Raw genomic sequence first — 24,791 nt, 5'->3', positions numbered from 1 at the left:
CTGTATATATGTACCACATCTTCTTTATCCATTCGTCTGTTGATGAGCATTTAAGTTGCTTCCATGACCTAGCTATTGCAAGTAGTGCTGCAATGAACATTGGGGTGCATGTGTCTTTTTGAATTATGGTTTTCTCTGGGTGTATGCCCAGTAGTGGGATTGCTGGGTCATATGGTAATTCTGTTTTTAGTTTTTTAAGGAACCTCCATACTTTTCTTCATAGTGGCTGTATCAATTTACCTTCCCACCAACAAACAGTGCAAGAGGGGTTCCCTTTTCTCCACACCCTCTCCAGCATTTGTTTGTAGATTTTCTGATGATGCCCATTCTAACTGGTGTGAGGTGATACCTCATTGTAGTATTGATTTGCATTTCTCTAATAATTAGTGATGTTGAGCAGCTTTTCATGTGCTTCTTGGCCATCTGTATGTCTTCTTTGGAGAAATGTCTATTTAGATCTTCTGCCCATTTTTGGATTGGGTTGTTTGTTTCTTTAATATTGAGCTGCATGAGCTGTTTATATATTTTGGAGATTAATCTTTTGTCCATTGATTCATTTGCAAATATTTTCTCCCATTCTGAGGGTTGTCTTTTCATCTTGTTTGTAGTTTCCTTTGCTTTACAAAAGCTTTTAAGTTTCATTAGGTCCCATTTGTTTATTTTTATTTCCATTCCATTTTGTTTTTATTTCCATTCCATTTTGTTTTTATTTCCATTAGGAGATGGATCAAAAAAGATCTTGCTGTGATTTATGTCAAAGTGTGTTCTTCCTATGTTTTTCTCTAAGAGTTTTATAGTGTCCAGCCTTACATTTAAGTCTCTAATCCATTTTGATTTATTTTTGTGTATGGTGTTAGAGAATGTGCTAATTTCATTCTTTTACACGTAGCTGTCCAGTTTTCCCAGCACCACTTATTGAAGAGACTATCTTTTCTCCATTGTATATCCTTGCCTTCTTTGTCATAGATTAGTTGACCATAGGTGTGTGAGTTTACCTCTGGGCTTTCTATCTTGTTCCATTGATCTATGTTTCTGTTTTTGTGCCAGTACCATATTGTCTTGATTACTGTAGCTTTGTAGTATAGTCTGAAGTCAGGGAGTCTGATTCCTCCAGCTCCATTTTTTTCCCTCAAAACTGCTTTGGCTATTCGGGGTCTTTGGTGTCTCCCTACACATTTTAAGATATTTTGTTCTAGTTCCATAAAAAATGCCATTGCTAATTTGATAGGGATTGCATTGAATCTGTAGATTGCTTTGGGTAGTATAGTCATTTTCACAATGTTGATTCTTCCAATCCAAGAACATGGTATATCTCTCCATCTGTTTGTATCCTCTTTAATTTCTTTCATCAGTGTCTTATAGTTTTCTGCATACAGGTCTTTTGTCTCCCTAGGTAGGTTTATTCCTACATATTTCATTCTTTTTGTTGCAGTGGTAAATGGGAGTGTTTCCTTAATTTTTATTTCAGATTTTTCATCGTTAGTGTATAGGAATGCAAGAGATTTCTGTGCATTAATTTTGTATCCTGCAACTTTACCAAATTCATGGATTAGCTGTAGTAGTTTTCTGGTGGCATCTTTAGGATTCTCTATGTATAGTATCATGTCATCTGCAAACAGTGACAGTTACTTCTTCTTTTCCAATTTGTATTTCTTTTTCTTCTCTGATTGCCCTAAGACTTCCAAAACTATGTTGAATAATAGTGGTGAAGAGTGGACATCCTTGTCTTGTTCCTGATCTTAGAGGAAATGCTTTCAGTTTTTCACCATTGAGAATGATGTTTGCTGTGGGTTTGTCATATATGGCCTTTATTATGTTGAGGTAGGTTCCCTCTGTGCCCCCTTTCTGGAGAGTTTTTTTATCATAAACCGGTGTTGAATTTTGTCAAAAGCTTTTTCTGCATCTGTTGAGATAATCATATGGTTTTTATTCTTCAGTTTGTTAATATGGTGTATCACATTGATTGATTTGTGTATATTGAAGAATCCTTGCATCCCTGGGGTAAATCCCACTTGATCATGGTGTATGATCCTTTTAATGTGTTGTTGGATTCTGTTTTCTAGTATTTTGTTGAGGATTTTTGCATCTATATTCATCAGTGATATAGGTCTGTAATTTTCTTTTTTTGTAGTATGTTTGTCTGGTTGTGGTATCAGGGTGATGGTGGCCTCACAGAATGAGTTTGGGAGTGTTCCTTCCTCTGCACATAGAATGAGTTTGGGAGTGTTCCTTCCTTTGCAGTGTTTTGGAAGAGTTTGAGAAGGATGGGTGTTAGCTCTTCTCTAAATGTTTGATAGAATTCATCTGTGAAGCCATCTGGTCCTGGACTTTTGTTTGTTGGAAGATTTTTAATCACAGTTTCAATTTCATTACTTGTGATTGGTCTGCGCATAGTCTCTATTTCTTCCTGGTTCAGTCTTTGAAGGTTATACCTTTTTAAAAATTTGTCCATTTCTTCCAGGTTGTCCATTTCATGGGCAAAGAATTGCTTGTAGTAGTCTCTTAGGATGCTTTGTATTTCTGTGGTGTCTGTTGTAACTTCTCCTTTTTCATTTCTAATTTTATTGATTTGAGTCTTCTCCCTCTTTTTCTTGATGAGTCTGGCTAATGGTTTATCAATTTTGTTTATCTTCTCAAAGAACCAGCTTTTAGTTTTATTGATCTTTGCTATTGTTTTCTTTGTTTCTATTTCATTTATTTCTGCTCTATTCTTTATCATTTCTTTCCTTCTGCTAACTTTGGGTTTTGTTTGTTCTCTAGTTCCTTTAGGTGTAAGGTTAGATTGTTTATTTGAGATTTTTCTTGTTTCTTGAGGTAGGCTTGTACTGCTATAAACTTCCCTCTTAGAACTGCTTTTGCTGCATCCCATAGGTTTTGGATCATTGTGTTTACATTGTAATTTGTCTCTAGGTATTTTTTGACTTCCTCTTTGATTTCTTCAGTGATCCCTTGGTTATTTAGTAACATATTGTTTAGCTTCCATGTTTTTGTGTTTTTTACGTTTTTTTCCCTGTAATTGATTTCTAATCTCATAACATTGTGGTCAGGAAAGATGCTTGATATGATTTCAATTTTCTTAAATTTACTGATGCTTGATTTATGACCCAGGATGTGATCTATACTGGAGAATGTTCCATGTGCACTTAAGAAGAAAGTGTAATCTGCTGTTTTTGGATGGAATGTCCTATAAATATCAATTAAATCTATCTGGTCTATTGTATCATTTAAAGCTTCTTTTTCCTTATTTAGTTTCGTTTTGGATGATCTGTCCATTGGTGTAAGTAAGGTGTTAAAGTTCCCCACTATTATTGTGTTACTGTCGATTTCCTCTTTTATAGCTGTTAACAGTTGTCTTATGTACTGAGGTGCTTCTATGTTGGATGCATATATATTTACAATTGCTATATCTTCTTGGATTGATCCCTTGATCATTATGTAGTGTCCTTCCTTGTCTCTTGTAACGTTCTTTGTTTTAAAGTCTATTTTATCTGATATGAGTACTGCTACTCTAGCTTTCTTTTGATTTCCATTTGCATGGAATATCTTTTTCTATCCCCTCACTTTCAGTCAGTATGTGTCCCTAGGTCTGAAGTGGATCTCTTGTAGACAGCATATATACGGGTCTTGATGCTGAATTCTCTTAGCTTTTGCTTGTCTGTAAAGCTTTTGATTTCTCCTTTGAATCTGAATGAGATCCTTGCTGGGTAGTGTAATCTTGGATGTAGATTCTTTCCTTTCATCACTTTAAGTATATCATGCCACTCCCTTCTTGCTTGTAGAGTTTCTGCTGAGAAATCAGCTGTTAACCTTATGGGAGTTCCCTTGTATGTTATTTGTTGTTTTTCCCTTGTTGCTTTCAGTAATTTTTCTTTGTCTTCAATTTTTATCAGTTTGATTACTGTGTGTCTCAATGTGTTTCTCCTTGGGTTTATCCTGCCTGGTACTCTCTGCGCTTCCTGGATTTGAGTAGCTATATCCTTTCCCATGTTAGGGAAGTTTTCGACTATAATCTCTTCAAATATTTTCTCAGGTCCTTTCTCTCTCTCTTCTCCTTCTGGGAACCCTATAATGCGAATGTTGTTGCATTTAATGTTGCCCCAGAAGTCTCTCAGGCTGTCTTCATTTCTTTTCATTCTTTTTTCTTTATTCTGTTCCACAGCAGTGAATTCCACCATTCTGTTCCAGGTCACTTATCCGTTCTTCTGCCTCAGTTATTCTGCTATTGATTCCTTGTAGTGTATTTTTAATTTCAGTTATTGTATTGTTCATCTCTGTTTGTTTGTTCTTTAATTCTTCGAGGTGTTTGTTCTTTAATTCTTCTAGGTCTTTATTAAACATTTCATGCATCTTCTCATTCTTTGCCTCCATTCTTTTTCTGAGGTCCTGGATCATCTTCAGTATCATCATTCTGAATTCTTTTTTCTGGAAGGTTTCGTATCTGCACTTCATTTAGTTGTTTTTCTGGGGTTTTATCTTGTTCCTTCATCTTGTACATAGCCCTCTGCCTTTTTATCTTGTCTGTCTTTCTGTGAATGTGATTTTTGTTCCACGGGCTGCAGGACTGTAGTTCTTCTTGCTTCTGCTGTCTGCCCTCTGGTGGATGAGGCTATCTAAGAGGCTTGTGCAAGTTTCCTGATGGGAGGGACTGGTGGTGGGTAGAGCTAGGTGTTGCTCTGGTGGGCAGAGCTCAGTGAAACATTAATCCTGTTGTCTCCTGATGGGTGGGGCTGGGTTCCCTCCTTGTTGGTTGTTTGGCCTGAGGTGACCCAACACTGGAGCCTTCCCTGGGCTCTTTGGTGGGGCTAATGGCGGACTCTGGGAGGGCTCACGTCAAGGAGCACTTCCCAGTTCTTCTGCTGCCAGTGTCCTTGTCCTCATGATGATTCACAGCCACCCCTACCTCTGCAAGGGACCCTCCAACACTAGCAGTTAGGTCTGGTTCAGTCTCCCCTGGGGTCACTGCTCTTTCCCCTGGGTCCCGAAGCACACACTGCTTTGTGTGTGCCCTCCAAGAGTGGAGTCTCTGTTTCCCGCAGTCCTGTTGAAGTCCTACAGTCAAATCCAGCTAGCCTTCAAAGTCTGATTCTTTAGGAATTCCTCCTCTAGTTGCTGGACCCCCAGGTTGGGAAGCCTGATGTGGGTCTCAGAACCTTCACTCCAGTGGATGGACTTCTGTGGTATAAGTGTTCTCCAGTTTGTGAGTCACCCACCCAGCAGTTATGGGATTTGATTTTATTGTGATTGCGCCCCTCCTACTGTCTCATTGTGGCTTCTCTTTTGTCTTTGGATGTGGGATATGTTTTTTGGTGATTTCCAGTTTCTTCCTGTCGATGATTGTTCAGCAGTTAGTTGTGATTCCAGTGCTCTCGCAAGAGGGAGTGAGTGTACGTCCTTCTACTCTGCCATCTTGAAACAGTCTCTAGCAGTGCTGAATAATTTTCAATGTATTTTTTTTCTCATAATACGAAGTATAAGTATATATTGTAAATGTATGTGAGTATTTATTGTGCACTTAACTATGTGCCAGACACTGGTCTAGGCTCTGGGGATAAAACCATTGGGGAAAAAAAACTCCTCATGGAGTTTATACTTGAGAAGGAGTCAACTATATATTGTTTAAAAGCAGCAGTATAACCCAAACAGACTTGAAAGAAATACATTGGTAAATAGGAAAAGATACACCTTGAAGATGTGCTGGTATGATGAAATAAAAAGCTGATGTGGCAATATTAATGTCACATAAAATACTGTTAAAGGTGAAGAGCACTAAAAAAGTAAATTGGGCAGCTAGAGCATTTATATAACACGTAACATAGGCTTAAAGTGAAAAATGACAGGATTAGAAGGAAAACTGATGAGCCCACAGTTTAGCATACCTCCATTAAAATGGATAGGTAAACAGAAAATTAGTCAGGAAAACATGTGTACCTCGTTTTATTGCACTTCGCTTTATTGTGCTTTGCAGATAATGCATTTTTTACAGATTGAAGGTTTGTGGCAACCCTGTGTTGAGCAAGTTTGTTGGTACCATTTTTCCAACAGCATTTGCTCACTTCCTGTCTCTGTGTCACATTTTGATAATTCTCACATTACAGACATACCTCAGAGATATTGCAGGTTTGGTTCCGGACCACTGCAATAAAGCAAATATCACAATAAAGCAAGTCACACAAATTTTTTGGTTTCCATGTGCATATAAAAGGCTCTCCTTGGACCTCCCTATTAGCTTAGACACAACAATATTGAAATCAGGCCAACTAACCTTAACAATGGTCTGTAAGGGTTCAAGTGAAAGGGAGAGTTGCACATCTCTCACTTGAAATGAAAAGCTAGAAATGATTAAGCCTAGTGAGGAAGGCATGTTGAAAGTCGAAACAGGCAAAAAGTTAGGCCTCTTGAACCAAACAGTTAGCCAAGTTGTGAACACAAAGGGAAAGTTCTCGAAGGAAATTAAAAGTGCTATTCCAGTGAACACACTAATGATAAGAAAGTGGGAAAGCCTTATTGCCAATATAGAGAAAGTTTTAGTGGTCTGGATAGAAGAACAAACCAGCCACAACATTCCCTTAAACCAAAGCCTAATCCAGAGCAAGGCCCTAACTCTCTTCAATTCTATGAAGGCCGAGAGATGAGGAAGCTGCAGAAGAAAAGTTTGAAGCTAGCAAACGTTGATTCATGAGATTTAAGGAAAGAGGCCATCTCTATAACGTAAAAGTGCAAGGTGAAGCAGCAAGTGCTGATGCAGAAGCTGCAGCAAGTTATCCAGAGGATCTAGCTAAGAAAATTAATGAAGGTGGCTGGCTGCACTGAACAACAGATTTTCATTGTAGATGAAAATCTTATATTGGAAGAGGATGCTGCCAGGACTTTCATAGCTAGAGGGGAGAAGTCAGTGCCTGGCGTGAGAGCTTCAAAGGACAGGGTGACTCTTGTTAAGGGCTAATGTAGCTGGTGAGTTTTAAGTTGAAGCTAATGTTCATTTACCATTTTGAATTATGCTAAATCTACTCTACCTCTGCTCTCTAAATGGAAAAACAAAGTCTGGATGACAGCACAACTGTTTACAACATGGTTTACTGCAGCCCACTGTTGAGATCTACTGCTCAGAAAAGAAAAGATTCCTTTGAAGATGTTACTGCTTATTGACAATGCATCTGGTCACCCAAGCACTCTGATGGAGATGTACAACATTAATGTTATTTTCATGCCTGCCTACCCAACATCCACTCTGCAGCCCACAGATCAAGGAGTAATTTCAACTTTCAAGTCTTTATTATTTAAGAAATACACTTTTTTTTTTTTTTTTTTGCCACGTGTTGCTCAGCTTGTGGGATCTTAGTTCCCCGACCAGGGATTGAACCTAGGCCACTGCAGTGAAAGCGCCAAGTTCTAGCCACTGGACCACCAGGGAATTCCCGTAAGAAATTACACTGTTTGAGGCTATAGCTGCCATAGATAGTGATTCCTCTGATGGACCTGGGCAAAGTCAATTGAAAACCTTTTGGAAAGGATTCACCATTCTGGATGCCATTAAGAACATTCATGATTCATGGGAAGAGGTCAAAATATCAACATTAACAGGAGTTTGAAAGAAGTTGATTCCAGCCCTCATGGATGACTTGGAGTGCTTTAAGACTTCAGTGGAGGAAGTAACTGCAGATATAGTGGAAGTAGCAAGAGAACTAGAATTAGAAGTGCAGGCTTAAAGATGTGACTAAATTGCTACAATCTCATGATAAAACTTTAATGGATGAGGAGTTGCTTTTCATGGGTGAGCATGAACAAACTGACTTCTCAAGGTGGAATCTGCTTCTGGTGAAGATGCTGTGAAGATCTTGTTGAAATGACAACAGAGGATTTGGAATATTATATAAACTTAGTTGATTAAGAAGTGGCAGGGTTTGACTCCGGTTTTGAAAGAAGTTCTACTTTGGGTAAAATGCTTTCAAACAGCATTGCCTGCTACAGAGAAATTGTTCATGAAAGGAAGAGGCAATGGATGAGGCACACTTCACTGTGGTCTTATTTTAAGAAACTGTCACGGCCACCCAGCCTTCAGCAGCCACCACCCTGATCAGTCAGCAGCCTTCAACATTGAGGCGAGACTCTCCACACAAAAGGAGTACGACTCATTGAAGGCTCAATGATGGTTGCCATTTTTTAGCAATAAAGTATTTTTTAATTAAGGTATGAACATTGTTATTTAGACACTTATGAGTAAATATTGCATACTTATTCAACTACATTATAGTGTAAACATAACTTTTATATGCACTGGGAAACAGAATTATCCCATGACTCACATTATTGTGGTATTTGCTTTATTGTGGTGGTCTGGAACTAGACTTACAATATCTCTGAGGATGCCTGTATAGAAGATTTGAACAACACAACTAATAAAGTTGATCTAATACATATAGAAAATTTTGTACCCAACAAACAGAGAGTAAGCGTTATTTTTGAGCACATGAGGAATACTTTAAAATGGACTGTGTCCTAAATCACAAAAGAAGTCCCCAAAATTTAAGGTAACCAGAATCAAATAGACCACATTCTATGACCACAGTAACTAAACTTGAAATCAACAATAAAGAGAACTTTTAAAAAAACTCATCTGAATAGAAACTAAAAAACTCACTCATGGGTTAAAGAGGAAGCTTGAAAACAGCCAGCAAAGTAAACATGAAAGTAGGTAGGAGGAAAAGCATATTAAATATAAAAACAGAAATTAATAAAATGGGGGGGAAAGATTAATACTTTCCTAAATGTGTATTGTGATGACCAATGATAAGATGAGTGAAATTGGCCAAGAAGAATATAGGTATTATTTGAGCCTCTATTCCTATTCATGGTATATTTTCTATATTAGTAATCTTTTTCTTTAGAAGGTATCCAATATGAGCTAATAAGAAGACTATAGAACTCAAAATATAGAACATAAATTTGTTGTCAAATTTTCAGTAGTGTGTCTTTTCCATATAACAAGAAAATTAACTATAGAACTGTGTAAGTGAAAATATCAGACTTATAGAATTATTTTACTATTTATTTTATTTAAAAGATTTTATCATGGCCTTTAATAGAAAGTTCTATTTATATGTGTAAGATATTTTTCTTTCCCTTCTTGTAGGTTACTCAAATGAGTCGTCCAGACCTGATTGTCTTTCTGATGAAATACCTGATGGCTCTCATAGTTGGTATTCCTTCCATTTTTTGGGTTGGAAGCAAAAAGACATGCTTTGAATGGGCCAGTTTTTTTCATGGTCGTAGGAAAAAAGAGTAAGTTGAAGTAAATTATCATGGTGTTCACAAATTTCACATTTACGCAATATTTTTGTGTTTCCTGTGTTAAAATAATTCGGATTTGGAGGAAGTATTCCAAAAAGATTGTAACCTCAGCTTCCACGAGTTATGATTAAACCTTAAATCACAGTTAAAAACTTATTCAGAAAAGATAGCCAAGTAGAACCAGGCTTAAGGCCTATTCCTTACTAATTCAGAATATTTGAGGGAAGACCAATCTTTATTTTAAAAAATCCAAATCATAATCTTCTTAAAATTAAAAACAAATTAATGATTTTATATATATTCTTATTTGATCTTCTTGACACTTCTCTGAGGACTGGTGCGTATTATCATCTCAGTGTTACAGATGAGAAAACTGAGGCACAGAGAGGTTAAGTGCCTTGGCTGAAGTCACATAGGTATTAGATTAGACTTCCATTTCCAACTGTCCATAATTCTTCCAGGTTGTACCATAAATTATTTAAAGAGACAGCATGTTATTCCATTCTCATGTGGTACACGTTAAAGCTAAAACAGTAAAATGATATTAGTAGATAAAATGGAATATGTTAAAGAAATTATTTTAATTCATAGTTGGCCACACTGCATATTATACTGTCACGGTAAAATATAAGATTTGCCAAAGCAGTCTTCTCAGGGCATATTTGAGGAATCTTGAATTTTTTGACCCCATAATTAATGAAACAAAACGAAACAAAATAAGACCCTGCAGTATTCACAAAGGAACAAATGACTTCAAAGTGTTTACTAAGTATAAGTCTTATATGTATACTGTATTTGAATTATCACAAATTCTAAGTTAGTGGAGTCTATATTCTTATGATTTTACTTAACCTAAGTTCCATGGAAAATGGATTTGGTGGGACAGTCTGTAAAACTCTTAAGATTATATTTAAAATGTTATTGTGTCTTGTATGGGTTAATGTACTTTTTTTATACAACTTAAAGTACTGCATTAGCAGGATCTGTATTTTCTAAAATACCAGTAATTAGCAGCTTCTGTTACATCGATTAGATTGAGATTTTTTTAAATCACAGTTTTAAAGTGTACATTTCTTATTACCATATCTGAGACTACTGCTAGTAATATCAGATAATGCATTCCCCCTTTAAATACAGTTTCATAGGGCAGAGAAGGAAAGAAGGGGAAAGATGAATTCAACAACAAAAATGTATTTCCTAAGAATTCATCCTTTGAGAAAGTCTTTAATGAATGTTTACTGTGTGCTTTGAACTATATTGGGATGCCAAGGATTTAGTAGCATACAAAACAGGCCAAGTCCTTGCTTTTTGTGGAACATCCTTCCTTGGGGGATTTATCTGTATATTTTTTGAAAATTTTAAATATGTTTTAATCACAGTAAAACATAATTCTGAGGGTTTGAATTAAACATTCCTGGTCATCTCTGGACCATACACAAACAATTCTGTAATATAACAATTCTGTTGTACTAGAAACTCCAGATGGAGCTAAGCCCAAGCTACCCTTTTGAGGAATCTTTCCAGTTATTTGGGGGATCCTGGTTGGGTCAGAATCCTTTTGAAACTGGTTAGAACTCCCAAGAACCCTTCTATTTGGTTTTCTGGAACCATGGACCACCCCCGCAACCCAACAAAGTCATTGTGACCCTCCAGTGCTCTGGGCTAGAGTACCACTCCTCAAGAGTGTGAGCACCCTACAGCCATTTCTAGCATTTGTCTGATTGAGCCTTTGAGAAATGACTATGGAGTAATCATAATAATGGTTATCAATTAATTGAGCACACTTGATACTCCAAGCACTGTCCTAAGCATTTTACATATTATTAAATCATTTAATCCTCTAAACAACCTTGTGAGGGAGATCGTCATTTTACAGATAAGAAACTGAGGCATAGAACCAAGGTTTAATAGCTAGTGAATGATAGAATTGAGATTCACACCCACGCAGTCTGACTCTAGCCTGCTCTTAACCCCTCTGTTATACTGTGTGTCAAAAGACTGGCTTCTAAAATTATGCAAATCAAATTAGTGTTCTTCCTCTGAATGAAGCCACATTTAAGACTGTGCTTATGCTAATATTTCTGACACTGATTGAAATATTTTTAGAAATCTTCTTTTGGAATTATCTGGGTCACGGCACTTAATTTCTCTGGACCTCTGTTTTCTTATTTGTAAAATGAGGGGACAGACCTTCACCATTTGAAGGTGGATTAAATTTTTGGAATGACCAGAAGTCAGTTTGAACCAATTTTTAAAAATAAGTTTAGAAAACAAATTCAGCAATCCAGAGTGACTTGGGATGTATGTATATATAAATAGGGCCATTGATAACACAAGAACAAATGTTGTTTTAACTATCTTTGAGTTGTACTTTATTCTGTTTAGTTTTTGACATTTTGTTTTTATCATATACATAAACATTATGTTTTATCATTACTTTATGATTGTCTTTGAAGCCATTTAAACTTAAGTTTGATCCCCAACTGCTGTTTTTTTTTTTAAACATCTTTATTAGAGTATAATTGCTTTACAGTGGTATGTCAAAGTTTCTGCTTTATAACAAAGTGAATCAGTTATACATATACATATGTCCCCATATCTCTTCCCTCTTGCATCTCCCTCCCTCACACCCCCAACTGCTGTTTTGTTGTATGACTTTTGGAAAGTCCTTTAATCCCTTAGAACCTCCGTTTCTTCATCTATAAAATGGGGATCACAATATTTATTCTTAATGGATATCTAATATCTTTTTAGGACTTAATCTCTATAATAAAAACATTATTAAGAAAGATTAAAGGAGAGTATATGTAAAATACCTGGCACAATTCAGGTACTCAACAAATATTAGTCTTTCAGCCCTTCTACCCCAGCACTAAAACAACAATGGCAATAACAACAATGATCTTTTTCTAATTCGAAAACTTAGAATATATGCACTTTCTCAATTTATGATCCAATCTTTACATGTTGGAGAGGTTTTTTTTAATGAAATTGTCTAATTTTAACTTTATGTATGATTCTCACAGTCATTATTTACACAAACTGATACACTGACCTTTGCAACTATTTAATTGGCTCTTTTATTAATTACCACTTTGTTCATCATCATGAACATCTGTCTGCTTTTAACCCTTTCATAGCAGTTAAAAACTTTTGCTCTGGGGCTTCCCTGGTGGCGCAGTGGTTGAGAGTCCACCTGCCGATGCAGGGGACGCGGGTTCGTGCCCCAGTCCAGGAAGATCCCACATGCCACGGAGCAGCTGGGCCCGTGAGCCATGGCCACTGAGCCTGCGCATCCGGAGCCTGTGCTCCGCAACGGGAGAGGCCACAACAGTGAGAGGCCCGCGTACCACAAAAAAAAAAAAAAAAAAAGACACTTGCTCTGGACATAATTCATCCCCTTAATTCTTTTTTCCTAAGCCTTTAATGGTTCTGGGACTTAATTGTATGTTTGCTTAAATTAATTTTTCATATGTTTTGTTCTAGTTATGATCATTCATGTTTATTCCAGCACTAGACAAATGTTCTGTCATAAAGTCAACTTGTTACCTTAAAACAACTGCTCTTACAAATTAAAAAATGTGTCTATGCCATGATGAGTCCTCTACTACTTCCATAAACCATGCAAGAAAATAGTATTTCTGCTTTATAATAGTACCTTTGTAATATTTCAGTGTCCTTGAGAATGATAAATTTCTTTAGCTGAAAGGGACTTTTTAGAAATGATGAAATTGTGTACCTTCATTTTATAGATGAGGAAAATTAAGAAAAGGGGATAGTGAGTTGCCTAAGATTGTATATTTATTGACAGAGTTGGAACTAAAATCCTGATTTCCTTATTCTAATACGAACCTTTTTCTATCCTACCACTTTTGGGAACAGATTGACACAGATTTTTGTTATATCCTCTCTTCGGTCAACAGTGTTACCTTATATCTGTCCTAAAGACATTATTTGGGAAGGAATTAATTTCAAGAATAACATCAGTTTGTCAAAAAAGTAGAGATGTTAGTCTGTATCTTAAACTTAGTATTTTGTTGTCTAGGATAGTGAATGAGAGCCGACAGGTACTCCAGGAACCTGATTTCGCTCAGTCCCTCCTGAGGGATCCAAATACTCCTATTATAAGAAAATCAAGAGGAACTTCCACTCAAGGAACATCCACACATGCTTCTTCAACTCAGCTGGCCATGGTGGATGATCAGAGAAGCAAAGCAGGGAGTGTCCACAGCAAAGTGAGCAGCTACCATGGCAGCCTCCACAGATCCCGTGATGGCAGGTGAGTTTTATTGGTAGATTAGTTTATTTCCTGTGCTGAATTAGAGTCCCACGGCGAGTAGCCAATGTGACTACTACTATTGGAAGAGTAGCCAATTCTGAAAAGGAAGTTGATCATTATTAACGTTTTTGAACTTTCCTAGGTACAATTGTCCCAGATTATGGTCAGACTTAATGCCAGTCAGAGGAGTTTAGAGTTTGACTCGATGCAGCAAGCAATATGGAGTCATTGACAGGTATTACTGATCAGGGAGAAGGCAGGGTAAAAGTGGTTATTTTAGTAAGATTAATTTGGCAAACAGTTATGGAATACCTACCATGTCAGGTATTGCGCTAGGCTCTGGGAATACAAAGATGATTTAGGCATGATCTTTGTTCTTAATAAGCTCAACAAAAGATAGTGTAGTCATTATTCGTGTTGTGGTTAAAAGCATGGAGTCTGGAATGATAAGCCTCAGTTTCCTCATCTGTAAAATAGAAATAGTAATAATATTTGCCCCTTTAGCAATGTTGTAAACAATAAATGAGATAATGTACCTAATTGTTTGGAACAGTGCCCATCTCAGTTAAGTGCCTGATATCAACTTTTACTATCGTTATTATAAGTTAATAATTAAAGTAAAATGCAAATATAATGGTATAGTCCAGAGGTTGGCAAACTTTTTCTATAAAGAGCCACATAATAAATAGCTTTAGTCTTTGTGGGTCATATGGTCTTTGTTGACAACTGTTCATTTCTGCTGTTGTAGCATGAAAGCAGCCATGGACAATATGTAGTCAAAATGGGAATGGCTGTGTTCCAGTAAAACTATTTACAAAAATATCAAGGGGCCTCATTTGACTGGCAGACCATAGTTGGCCAACCGCTGTTTAGTAGCTTGGACGAGGGGGTGATTAATCGTGGTGGGGAAGGGGATGGGAAAAAGCTTCACAGAGAATGTTTGAGAGTGGGCTGGAGGTGCTTTCCTGTTAACTTTGATGGTGGAGACACTAGAATTAGAAACTTCTTAGGAGCTTTGCATTAATTCAGCCGAGAGATGATGAAGGCTTATGGAAGAGCAGTGGCAGTGGCAAGAGAGGAAGAGCTGATCTGAAGGATATTTGAAAAGAAGAAATGAAGTGATAGGAGTTGGAGATGGATTAAAGGAATTGGAGAGAAGGAATGTGCCAAAGATTTTTTTTTTAATATTTCTAGTTTGGGAAACTGAAAGAATGAAAATTATAATGCCTGAAATTCTTTGTTCACTTTGAAACATCTGTTTCTACAGCTGTCCTGTATCCTTCCAGTCTCATTCCAGCCTTTCTCTCAGTGTTTCCTGTCTTCCTAGTATAGGATGATTCCTATACTTACTGTCTTTTTAGTCCTTCTGGTTTGTCCTCTCAACTTGCTTGCTTTCGCCTTCTAACTTGGTCAGCTACCCTATGTTTTAAAAAGTAGCAGCCTTTCTTTGACTATCATATATTTTCTATCTTTTATCCATTTCTTTTTCTTTTCCTTGCCAGATTTTTGAAATGAATATTTTGAATATTTCCATTCTACCAATTGCATCCTTCATTCCTTGTATTTCTAGTCTTTTTCACCTTCTTACCCACTTCTAACATCACCAATGACCTATTTTTTAATCACATTCAAAGATCTTCTCTTTCCTACCTTTTCCTTCCATTCAGCAGTCCTAAATAAAAAGCATTCTTCTAAGTGCTAGGGACACAGAGATGGAAGACAGAAGAGTAAACAGTCGGTAGTAGTATACTTTAATGGATATGATAAAATCATGTACAAAGTGCTTTGGGATTCCAGAGAAGAAAACCATTTAAGTCACCATGGAAAGTCTTGTTCACAAACAGGATAGCACTTTAATTTGAATAGGATTCAGAGGAGGCAGTTGGAAATTTCAGACAAGGAAACAGCATATGAGGAGGGAAGGAGGACAAACGGGCAGTTAAGTACCAGGGCAACTGTAGGAGATGAAACATGCTGGGAAGTTTGGGGTTTTTTCCCTTACAGCAATGAGAAACTATTAGAAGACTTTGAGCATTGGAGTGATAAAATCAGATTTGTATTTTAGGAAGATCACTTTGACAACAGCATAGGAGAGGAGATTGTAAGTAAGCCCAGTTGGGAAGTTTCTAGAGTAATTTAGAGGTCTTAACTTAAGACACTCATAAAGAGGGAGGAAATCAAAGAATCTTTCAGAGTACGTTTTGTCAACACCACCCTCCATGAACTGACTCTCAGCATTATTTGATGTTTGACATTATTAGCCTTATCCTTTTCAATAAGGAATGAACAGTTAGAATACAGCTCTTATGCATGTGGCATTCTGTGTATAAAGAGATATATAGAAGAAAGCTAAAGTATAATTTCTGCACTCTAGAAGAATATAACCTTATGAGAAAGATAGGACATATACATAAGAACCAACTAAAAAATAATTCAAGTCAGCATATAATTAAAACAGTGAGTATTAGAGATGATCAATGTTATAGAACTTCAGAAAAGGGGAAGATCAGATTGGCCCATGAAAATATCTCAGAGGAGATAAGTAGGGTGAGTGAACGGTAATACAAGATAAGTTCATATTGAGTAGAGAATTTCTGAAGGCAATTATATATAGGGGGATTTCAGCATCAGTAATCTGAATGGAATGGGAGTTTAGATAAGAAAGTTTATAATCTTTAATATAAGGTAGTTGGTAATTAAAATTGTGAGATAGAATTCCTTGAATCTTAATTAAAAAAAGGAACAGACCAAGAACAAGACCTTGGTAAATACAGTAATGATAATACAATAAGAGGGACTTCCCTGGTGGCACAGTGGTTAAGAATCTGCCTGCCAATGCAGGGGACACGGGTTCGAGCCCTGGTCCTGGAAGATCCCACATGCCGCAGAGCAGCTAAGCCCACGCACCACAACTACTGAGCCTGCGCTCTAGAGCCCGCGAGGCACAACTACTGAGCTTGCACGCCTAGAGCCTGTGCTCCGCAACAAGAGAAGCCACTGCAATGAGAAGCCCGCGCACCGTAACGAAGAGTAGCCCCCACTTACCACAACTAGAGAAAGCCCACATGCAGCAAGAAAGACCAAACGCAGCCAAAAATTTTAAAAATTAAAAAAAAAATTAAGTGCCTTTAAAAAAAAGTAATAATAATACAATAAGAATAGCCTAACATGTGATTCAGAGAAAGTGCTTATAGACATATGAAGGAATCTATGAAAGTATACTGTCATGGAAACTAGGGGATATACTATGACCTCCTGTAATGGCCTTTCTTATCTCTGATTAATTAAAATCATACTCATCCTTTAAGGCCTGCTTGATTCCCATATCCATGGCAGTTAATTAATTGCTTTTTAATCATCCTTTCGGTGTGACCTATTTTCAATACAGTTCTTTTTCCTTGGCTAAGTTTGCAGTTTCTGGAGGATGTGAACTTGGTGACAGAGATTTGTATATTCCCCTACAGTATCTAGCCCGGTGCATATTAGGAGACAAATAAATCTATCAAACAACTTTAGAAATAATGTGGGCATGCCGTCTCATGGCGATTTCTTTTTGCATCAGTTTTTAAGTTTACACGTGAACACTATATTTGGCCATGGTTTTCTCATCATTTCATGGTATCTTGGCTGTGAGATCACACGTATACACACATTCCTGCTTCTCAGTACTCACTCTAGTCCAGACTCCTTGATGGATAATTACTGATCTCAGTGCTACGTAAAATAAACTAAGACTTGGGTAAATATACCTTCACATGTATGTCAACTTCAAAGAATAAGTAATTGGTAGTTAGATGAGAGGATGTAAAAAAGGAAGTGGGGGCTTCCCTGGTGGCGCAGTGCTTGAGAGTCCGCCTGCCGATGCAGGGGACACGGGTTCGTGCCCTGGTCTGGGAAGATCCCACATGCCGCGGAGCGGCTGGGCCCGCGAGCCATGGCCGCTGAGCCTGCGCGTCCGGAGCCTGTGCTCCACAACGGGAGAGGCCACAACAGTGAGAGGCCCGCGTACCGCAAAAAAACAACAACAACAACAACAAAAAAAAGGAAGTAGATGAGTAGGTAGATGGAGGTTTGAGAAAGAGTGGTTAGTTTGGTAAATAGGTGACATTTTACTATGTAGTTGAGTCCTAATTATCCGTGGGCAGGTGGTTCATATTCTAGAATTTTGTGGATAGCCATCTATTTCACTTAAATAATTAGACAGGGCTTCCCTAGTGGTGCAGTGGTTGAGAGTCTGCCTGCCAATGCGGGGGACACGGGTTCGTGCCCCGGTCCGGGAGGATCCCACGTGCCGCGGAACAGCTGGGCCCGTGAGCTGAGCCTGCGCGTCCGGAGCCTATGCTCCGCAACGGGAGAGGCCACAACAGTGAGAGGCCCGCATACCACACACACTAAATAAATAAATAAATAAAAAGTTTTAAAAATAATAATAATTAGACATAAGAACTCAATTTTTTCTATGAAAAAAAGTATTCTTTTAGTCTTATTCATTAAATTAAACTCAAAGACAGATTTCATTTTAGAAAATACTCAATTCATATTTTTAATTACCTTGATATCATTCCTAGAACACTGCATCATATTTGGTCTTTTTCATTTGCCATATTTGTTTGAAATAGATACTTATGAAGTCATTGTGAGGTGAAAGGTCTCCATATTGGCTGGCAAATCATATTTGGAGAAATCTTTCACTCAGTTTAGGGCAATGATTATTATGTAACATAATTATTAACTAGAATAACAGGCTTATTATGAAATATTTTCATTTGCAAACATTGTAATTATTTTACCAAAACTTGCAAACCAAAGGTAAAACCTTTGTATTCTGAATGTGAATTCTTTTATTAAATAAGAATTAAATGCTCTTTTATAAACCATTCCGTTAACATGAGGAATTTAAAAAATATTTTAAATGTAGCTTTTTATTCTTAAATGTTCTTTTTTGCTTTATGCAAACTGGGAAAAAAGACATGCTTTCTTTTATAATTTTAAAGGACTTAATTTTAAAACTGTGATCTAATGAAAACATTATTTGACAAGCACTGCTATAATACTAGATCAGCTCAGTGGTATATGAATCAATCTTTAAAATCTTTAAATTTTACAAATGATTCATATTGAGTCATGAAATTTGTTATAATCATTAAATGAGGGAAATGATAAATGCTTTTTGACAGCCAATAGGTCTTCAGCTGCTTTTGATTAGTTGTTTTGATGACTATTTGAAAAAGGAATGGCCTGCTACCTTTTTGTTTTTAGAAATACTACTTAAAATTTAATGTATTAATTAAAGTTATAAATTATTTTCAGTTGTTTTCTTTGATCTTTGTTATTCTAAATTAAATATTTTTTACAAAAAGTGTATAGTATGTTTGAGTGTGAGTTTTCTTACCTCTGATGGGGGCTCAGTGAGTCAGAATTGCAACAAAAGAAAATTTAACAGCTCCCACTGCTGCCTTTCAGGATAAGTAGAATGACGGAGAAGACAGTCTGCAATAAGCCAAGTAGCCCAGTTGACATACTCAAAAGCTGTGTCTTGGGCTAGGGATAAAGGAGAGAATTTGCTTTTGCAGGAATATGGGTTACAAAGTCTTAGGAGTTTGCTACTTCTGTATTTAAGTTGATGTAGCTTTTACAAAATAGCATCCTCACAGCCTGAAGCCCTAATGAAAAGTAATTAAGACCATTTACAGGTAGTTAATTCAGCTGTTAACTGGGCTCTCTGTAAAGAAGCTGTCGGCACCTAGCATCATCATTGCTTACCGATTCCCTCACTTTTTTTTTTTTTTTTTTTTTTTTAGGGTCACGGTAATTTCTCCTCTAATTTCATTTGCTCGCTTTTCCAATGCTACTCTTTTAGTAAAATTGGAGTTTGCTGTCCTACTGATTATAACCATTCTTCTAAACTCCCTGGGACAATGTCATATTTCTTCTGTTGCTGTTCTTCCTCTCCTGGAACCCACCTCATAACCCAAAACTTATTTGAATGAGAAAAGTATCCTTACTTAGTTAGCATAGCTCCAGATCAGTCAGCTCTTCTTAACTTCAGCTTCTGTCCTTTTGCAAAGCATACCTTAATTCTGAGCCTAATCAGTAGATTTTCTCTCCTTTCTGTTTGGCCACTTGAATAATTCAAGAGTGTAAATCATCAAAAGTTGGTTGTTACTTTTTCACTTGTTAGTTTCCTAATTATTTCACTTGATGAGGTATTTTCATGAAAATTTTTAGTGTTATTTTCTAGTGTGTTCTGTTACCTACTTCAAAACAAACTCTCCTATGTTAGGTACACTCCCTGCAGTTACAGAGGAATGGAGGAGAGACTACCTCATGGCAGCATGTCACGACTCACGGATCACTCCAGGCACAGTAGCTCTCATCGGCTCAATGAACAGTCACGACATAGCAGCATCAGAGATCTCAGTAATAATCCTCTGACTCACATCACACATGGCACCAGCATGAATCGGGTTATTGAAGAAGATGGAACCAGTGCTTAAATTGTCCTAAGGTGGAAAACTTGTGTTGTTTAAAAAGCAGATTTTCTTCTTTGCCTTTGCATGACTGATTGCCGTAACTCACTGTTATGATGCTTTCAGTCAGGTGCAGATTGTGTCCATTGAAAAGTAAACTTTTGCTTTTTATATTGCAACAAACTTGTAACATCAAGGCATCCAAAATGCTAAGAATTATCGCATAAATAATTCTTATTTCTAGGTTATGAAGAAATAATTATTTGTCTGGTAAGCATTTTTATAAACCCATTTGTTTTATATTTAGAAAAATCCTAAATGTGTGGTGACTGCTTTATAGTGAACTTTCATATAATATCAACTAGTTGTGAGATAACATTCTGGTAGTTCTGTTAATAAAACAAAATTTCAGAATTAAAGAAATTTTCTATGCAAGGTTTATTTCTCAGATAAACAGTAGGACTTTGTAGTTTCCTTTCCACTAAGTGAAAAAGAACTGTGTTTTTAAACTGTAGGAGAATTTAATAAATCAGCAAGGGTATTTTAGCTAATAGAATATAAAATCAACAGAAGAATCTGATTAGTCTATTGAAGGCTCTTTTGAAATTCTATCAAAATAATCTTTATTCAGAGAAATACAGGAGCAGGATTAGCAACGGAGTAAAAGCGGAGATGGGCATTTTTCCCGGTAATTGTGCTGTTTTTATTACTTTTGTAAATATTACTTTTACTGGCTGTGTTTTTATAACTTATCCATATGCATGATGGAAAATTTTTACTTTGTAGCCATGTTTTCCCATGTAGTAGTATTGATTCCTAGAGAACTTCATGTTCAGATATGTTCTGTGGAAGCATGTAATAGAATAAGCATCACACATTATAAGGTTTTTTGTGGTAACCATAATTACAAAATGGCAAAATGTTTCCTCTGTATTCGTCGTTGTATTTTTCTACAGTGAGATGTGATCTTGCCAAAGCCACCAGATCTTGGTATCCAGGCCCCTCCTGTCAGTGGGTTGATTGTCTGCACTTGCATTGCCCAGTAGCCAATAGGCTACAGCTTTTGCCCCACACCCTTATTTTCAGATTCTGGATCATTCTTGTTTATAGCTGAAATACATATAACCTAAGTCCAAAGAGGTGATTAATTTGGGGTATTTGAAAATCACTGTAGCTAAATGGAGCATGATTAGTCCTGCTGTGAAGTATCCTTTAATCTTAAAAATATCAACTCAAAAATGTTTGACATTTTGTCTTATAAAATTTAAATAATTTATAATAAAAACTGTGAAGTTTATTAGGCGTGAAATTGATCGGAAGGGAAAGAAAACTTCTGGAAAATGCTGGATGTGTTTTATAGAAAAGTATATTTAAACAAGGGATCCTCAACGCTGACTACAGATAAGAATCACTTGGGGAGCCTCTGATACCGGACACCTTCCTCTCATTCAGATGACAACTGGTAGTTTTTTAAAAAGCTTTCCAGGTGATTCTAATCTGAAACCTGGCTGCAAGGTGTTTTAAACTAACTTGCCTCTGATGATGATGTGATGGCATCATGTTGTATCACGTGAAAATCTAGCTGGATTCAGTGTTATGGTTTTATATCATTACCTGGTATACAACGGGAATTCTGGATCCCACTTCTAAGGATTCTTACTCATTAAGTCAAAGGTGATGGTAGGCCTTTATAATCTGGTTGTAAAAAGAAATACCACAGGTGATTCTTATGCAAGTATCCAAGAATCACACTTCAAAAAATATTCTAGACTCTAAAGAGGCCTGGCTTTGCCATATGCTAATTTTTTACCTTTAACAGGTCAGTTTCTCTGAGCCTCAGTTCCCTTGTTTATAAATGAAGACAGAAGATAAATACCTACCTCACAAAATTGTCAAATAGGTATCAGATGAAAACTCATATGAAAGCTCTCTGAAAATTTTAAAGTGTTATGAACTATAAGGGATTAAGATTATTGAGGATTTAAGAGATTTGTTTGAGGGCTACCATAGTACATTCCTTGACATGTGTTTAATTCATGTGTACTTTTTCCTCTCCTTCTTTAAAACAAAAAGCACCAAGAAATTAGGTGTTGACAGAAGCTTTTATCAGGCGCAGAAGTCAGTTTTCTGATAATAATAATTTGTGTATCATGTTTTTTCTTTCAAAGTATGTATTTCTTAATATTTATTATTAATTCTTCTTAAGATATAGTTGAATATTTGGCTCAAATGCTTTACTTTTTCCTCTATCTTCATCGTCTTTTCCCTTGAAACTGGAGTTAATACTCAAGACAAGTAGAGTCTGAATTCCCTCACGTCTGACAGTTAGTAACCCTTTACTCTGAAAGCCAAACTTATAACAACTCATTTATAAATAAATCAGTAATTCTTGAGGCTTTTGTCTGAGGATTTCCCCTGAGAACAGCATGAGAGACCAAAACAAACATTCAGACAAAAAAAATAAGTTACTATAGAAGGTACCAGTTTCAGCTCAAAGATGTTGTCATCCATCGCCATCTGCATTATATTATCAATTGCCAAAATGTTAATTGGGGGCTCCCCTGGTGGCGCAGTGGTTGAGAGTCCGCCTGCTGATGCAGGGGATGCGGGTTCGTGCCCCAATCCGGGAAGATCCCACATACCGCGGAGCGGCTGGGCCCGTGAGCCATGGCCACTGAGCCTGCGCGTCCGGAGCCTGTGCTCCGCAACGGGAGAGGCCACAGCAGTGAGAGGCCCGCGTACCGCAAAAAAAAAAAAAAAAAAAGTTAATTGTTTTTTTTGTGGGCCGAGTATAGACAGTTAAGTGAACATCATTATGAAAATCTTAACTTTGTGCTTCTTGATTTTTATATATTCATTTGTATCTTCTCTACTAAACTGTTGATGTATTTGTAAAGGATATATTGGCCTCTCAGTTACTTTCAGTATCTTAGTTTTGCTCCACAAAATTTACTTAATATTGTTAATGCATTGTTTTAAATAACCGTATTTAGTTTGGGTTGTGTTATTTATCAAACTAGCGCTCCAAATTAAGATTTTTTTTCTTTAAAGAAACAGTTGAAGAACTATAACAAAACAACAATTTCAAGTCTCAACTAGCTTAATCCAACATAAGCAAGTCCTGACAGCTTTCCTACCATATGTTTAATTTGTGTTGTGATTGGCATATGATAATGTTTAGTATTTTATTTGTTCGGTTGACAACTGAGAAAATAATAGTTCTCTCTAAAATGTTAATATGTAACTGAAAGGTTTTCGAGAAGTACTCTGATTTCAGCAATATTGTATTGAATTTTTTCAGTGATTAAAGCAAACAATTCAAGACAATATTAAGCTCGAAACAGTAGTTTCAAAGAACAACTGATTAGTAACTCAACAACTAGCAGAGGGCATAGTACATAGTAGATTTTCAATAAATATTTAAATGAATGAATAACTCATGTTATGCAACTCACTTTTACTCTAGCAGTGAAGTCTCACTTCAAAGAAATTTGAAGAGTCTAAATTTAAACTAAGTGAAGTGAAGTCTCTGCTTTACCAGAATAATCTGCGGCAGTTAGTAATATGTGAATTGCACCAAATAAAGTGTATTTCTCCTAGAGTAACAGTCCATATTGCTATTTTAATTAAAGAAATATATATACAAACTTGTACCAACACTTTATATTAATTTTAAAAGGTGATGAGCAATTCTTAGAGGTATTTAGTTTCTTGTTGGTTTTATGTGAAGTTAGATCTTTGTGTAGTGGTTGGGTAAATGAATATTCAAGTAAACCTTGATTAATGATGATTTTCTAAAAGCTGTTTCTTAGAGCAGATTTATGAAAATTCTGAGAATCTCTTCAAATTAGAAAAATTTACTACATTTTAACCTACCTCATTAGTTTCTTTGTGATAATAGCGGGCAGTAACTGAAGTTGAAACTGTATTGGTTTAGGCTATATCCCCATGAAATAAAAGGAACTACTTAAAAGTTTTTTGATAAAGTAGTGGATCATTGGCTTGAGCTTAGAAAGCATTAATATACCAAAATTTCACTATGATGATATTTATATTGCTTTTGACATGCCAAAGGTATATTTACATATTATCATACTTGGAATCAAAAGACCCATAATTATGATGTAAACTAGACAGCTCATTTAATTTCTCTTGGTCTCAGTTTCTTTGACGTAAAATAAGGATAAGGTAATTTGGGGCCCCGAAACCTACCTCACTGGACATTGTGAGGATCAAATGAGATAACAGGAATTACAGTGCTCTTTAACCTGTAAGTTCCCCTACTGATAGTATGTGTTTTTGTTAGAATTTTGGGGTTACAGAAAGCAAGAATAATGGTCTTCAGTGGTATTTAGCAGTAACAACAGAATAGGCAATTAGACCAGTATTCATTTGGTATAACCTTTAAGTCAGCAATCCAATTAATCCTTTAAAAATGAGGTTCTTTTTCAAGAGTGGCTATGCCCTTAGATTGTATTGGTTCTTTATTATATGTTATACCAGAATATGTTTTCAAATTTTATATGGCTGAATTTGTAGGTCACTTTCATCAGAAATTTGGGGATCTCCATTATGTTTTCTTTGATACAGAATGATATAACTACATTAGCTTGGTTTCAATGAAATTTATAAGAAAAATATAAAGAGAAGTGTAAGCCTTATTTTTCTTTCTTTGAGGACTTTCATGTGCCCAGTTCTTTCCAATTAAGAACAATTTTTAAAATGTGATTACTGTAACTGGTTGGTTTTCATCG

General features: G+C 36.4%; 1 protein-coding gene across 1 annotated transcript in view; it reads left to right on the top strand.

Annotated features, from left to right (window-relative positions):
* The window catches only part of FZD3 (frizzled class receptor 3), an 89,462-nt gene extending 65,987 nt beyond the window's left edge, over nucleotides 1-23,475 (top strand). Inside the window, exons 5-7 of the mRNA XM_079925496.1 lie at nucleotides 9,131-9,279; nucleotides 13,334-13,567; nucleotides 19,851-23,475. Coding sequence (XP_079781622.1) covers nucleotides 9,131-9,279; nucleotides 13,334-13,567; nucleotides 19,851-20,064 — 597 coding nt within the window. The 3' untranslated portion in view covers nucleotides 20,065-23,475. The remainder of the gene's footprint in view (nucleotides 1-9,130; nucleotides 9,280-13,333; nucleotides 13,568-19,850) is intronic.
* The last annotated feature ends 1,316 nt before the right edge of the window (nucleotides 23,476-24,791 follow it).

The sequence above is a fragment of the Stenella coeruleoalba genome, assembly GCF_951394435.1.
Source record: "Stenella coeruleoalba genome assembly, chromosome: 7".
In the NCBI taxonomy this organism is placed as follows: Eukaryota; Metazoa; Chordata; class Mammalia; order Artiodactyla; family Delphinidae; genus Stenella; species Stenella coeruleoalba.
Note: the sequence above shows the minus strand (reverse complement) of the source record. Positions and strands in the feature narration are given on the sequence as shown.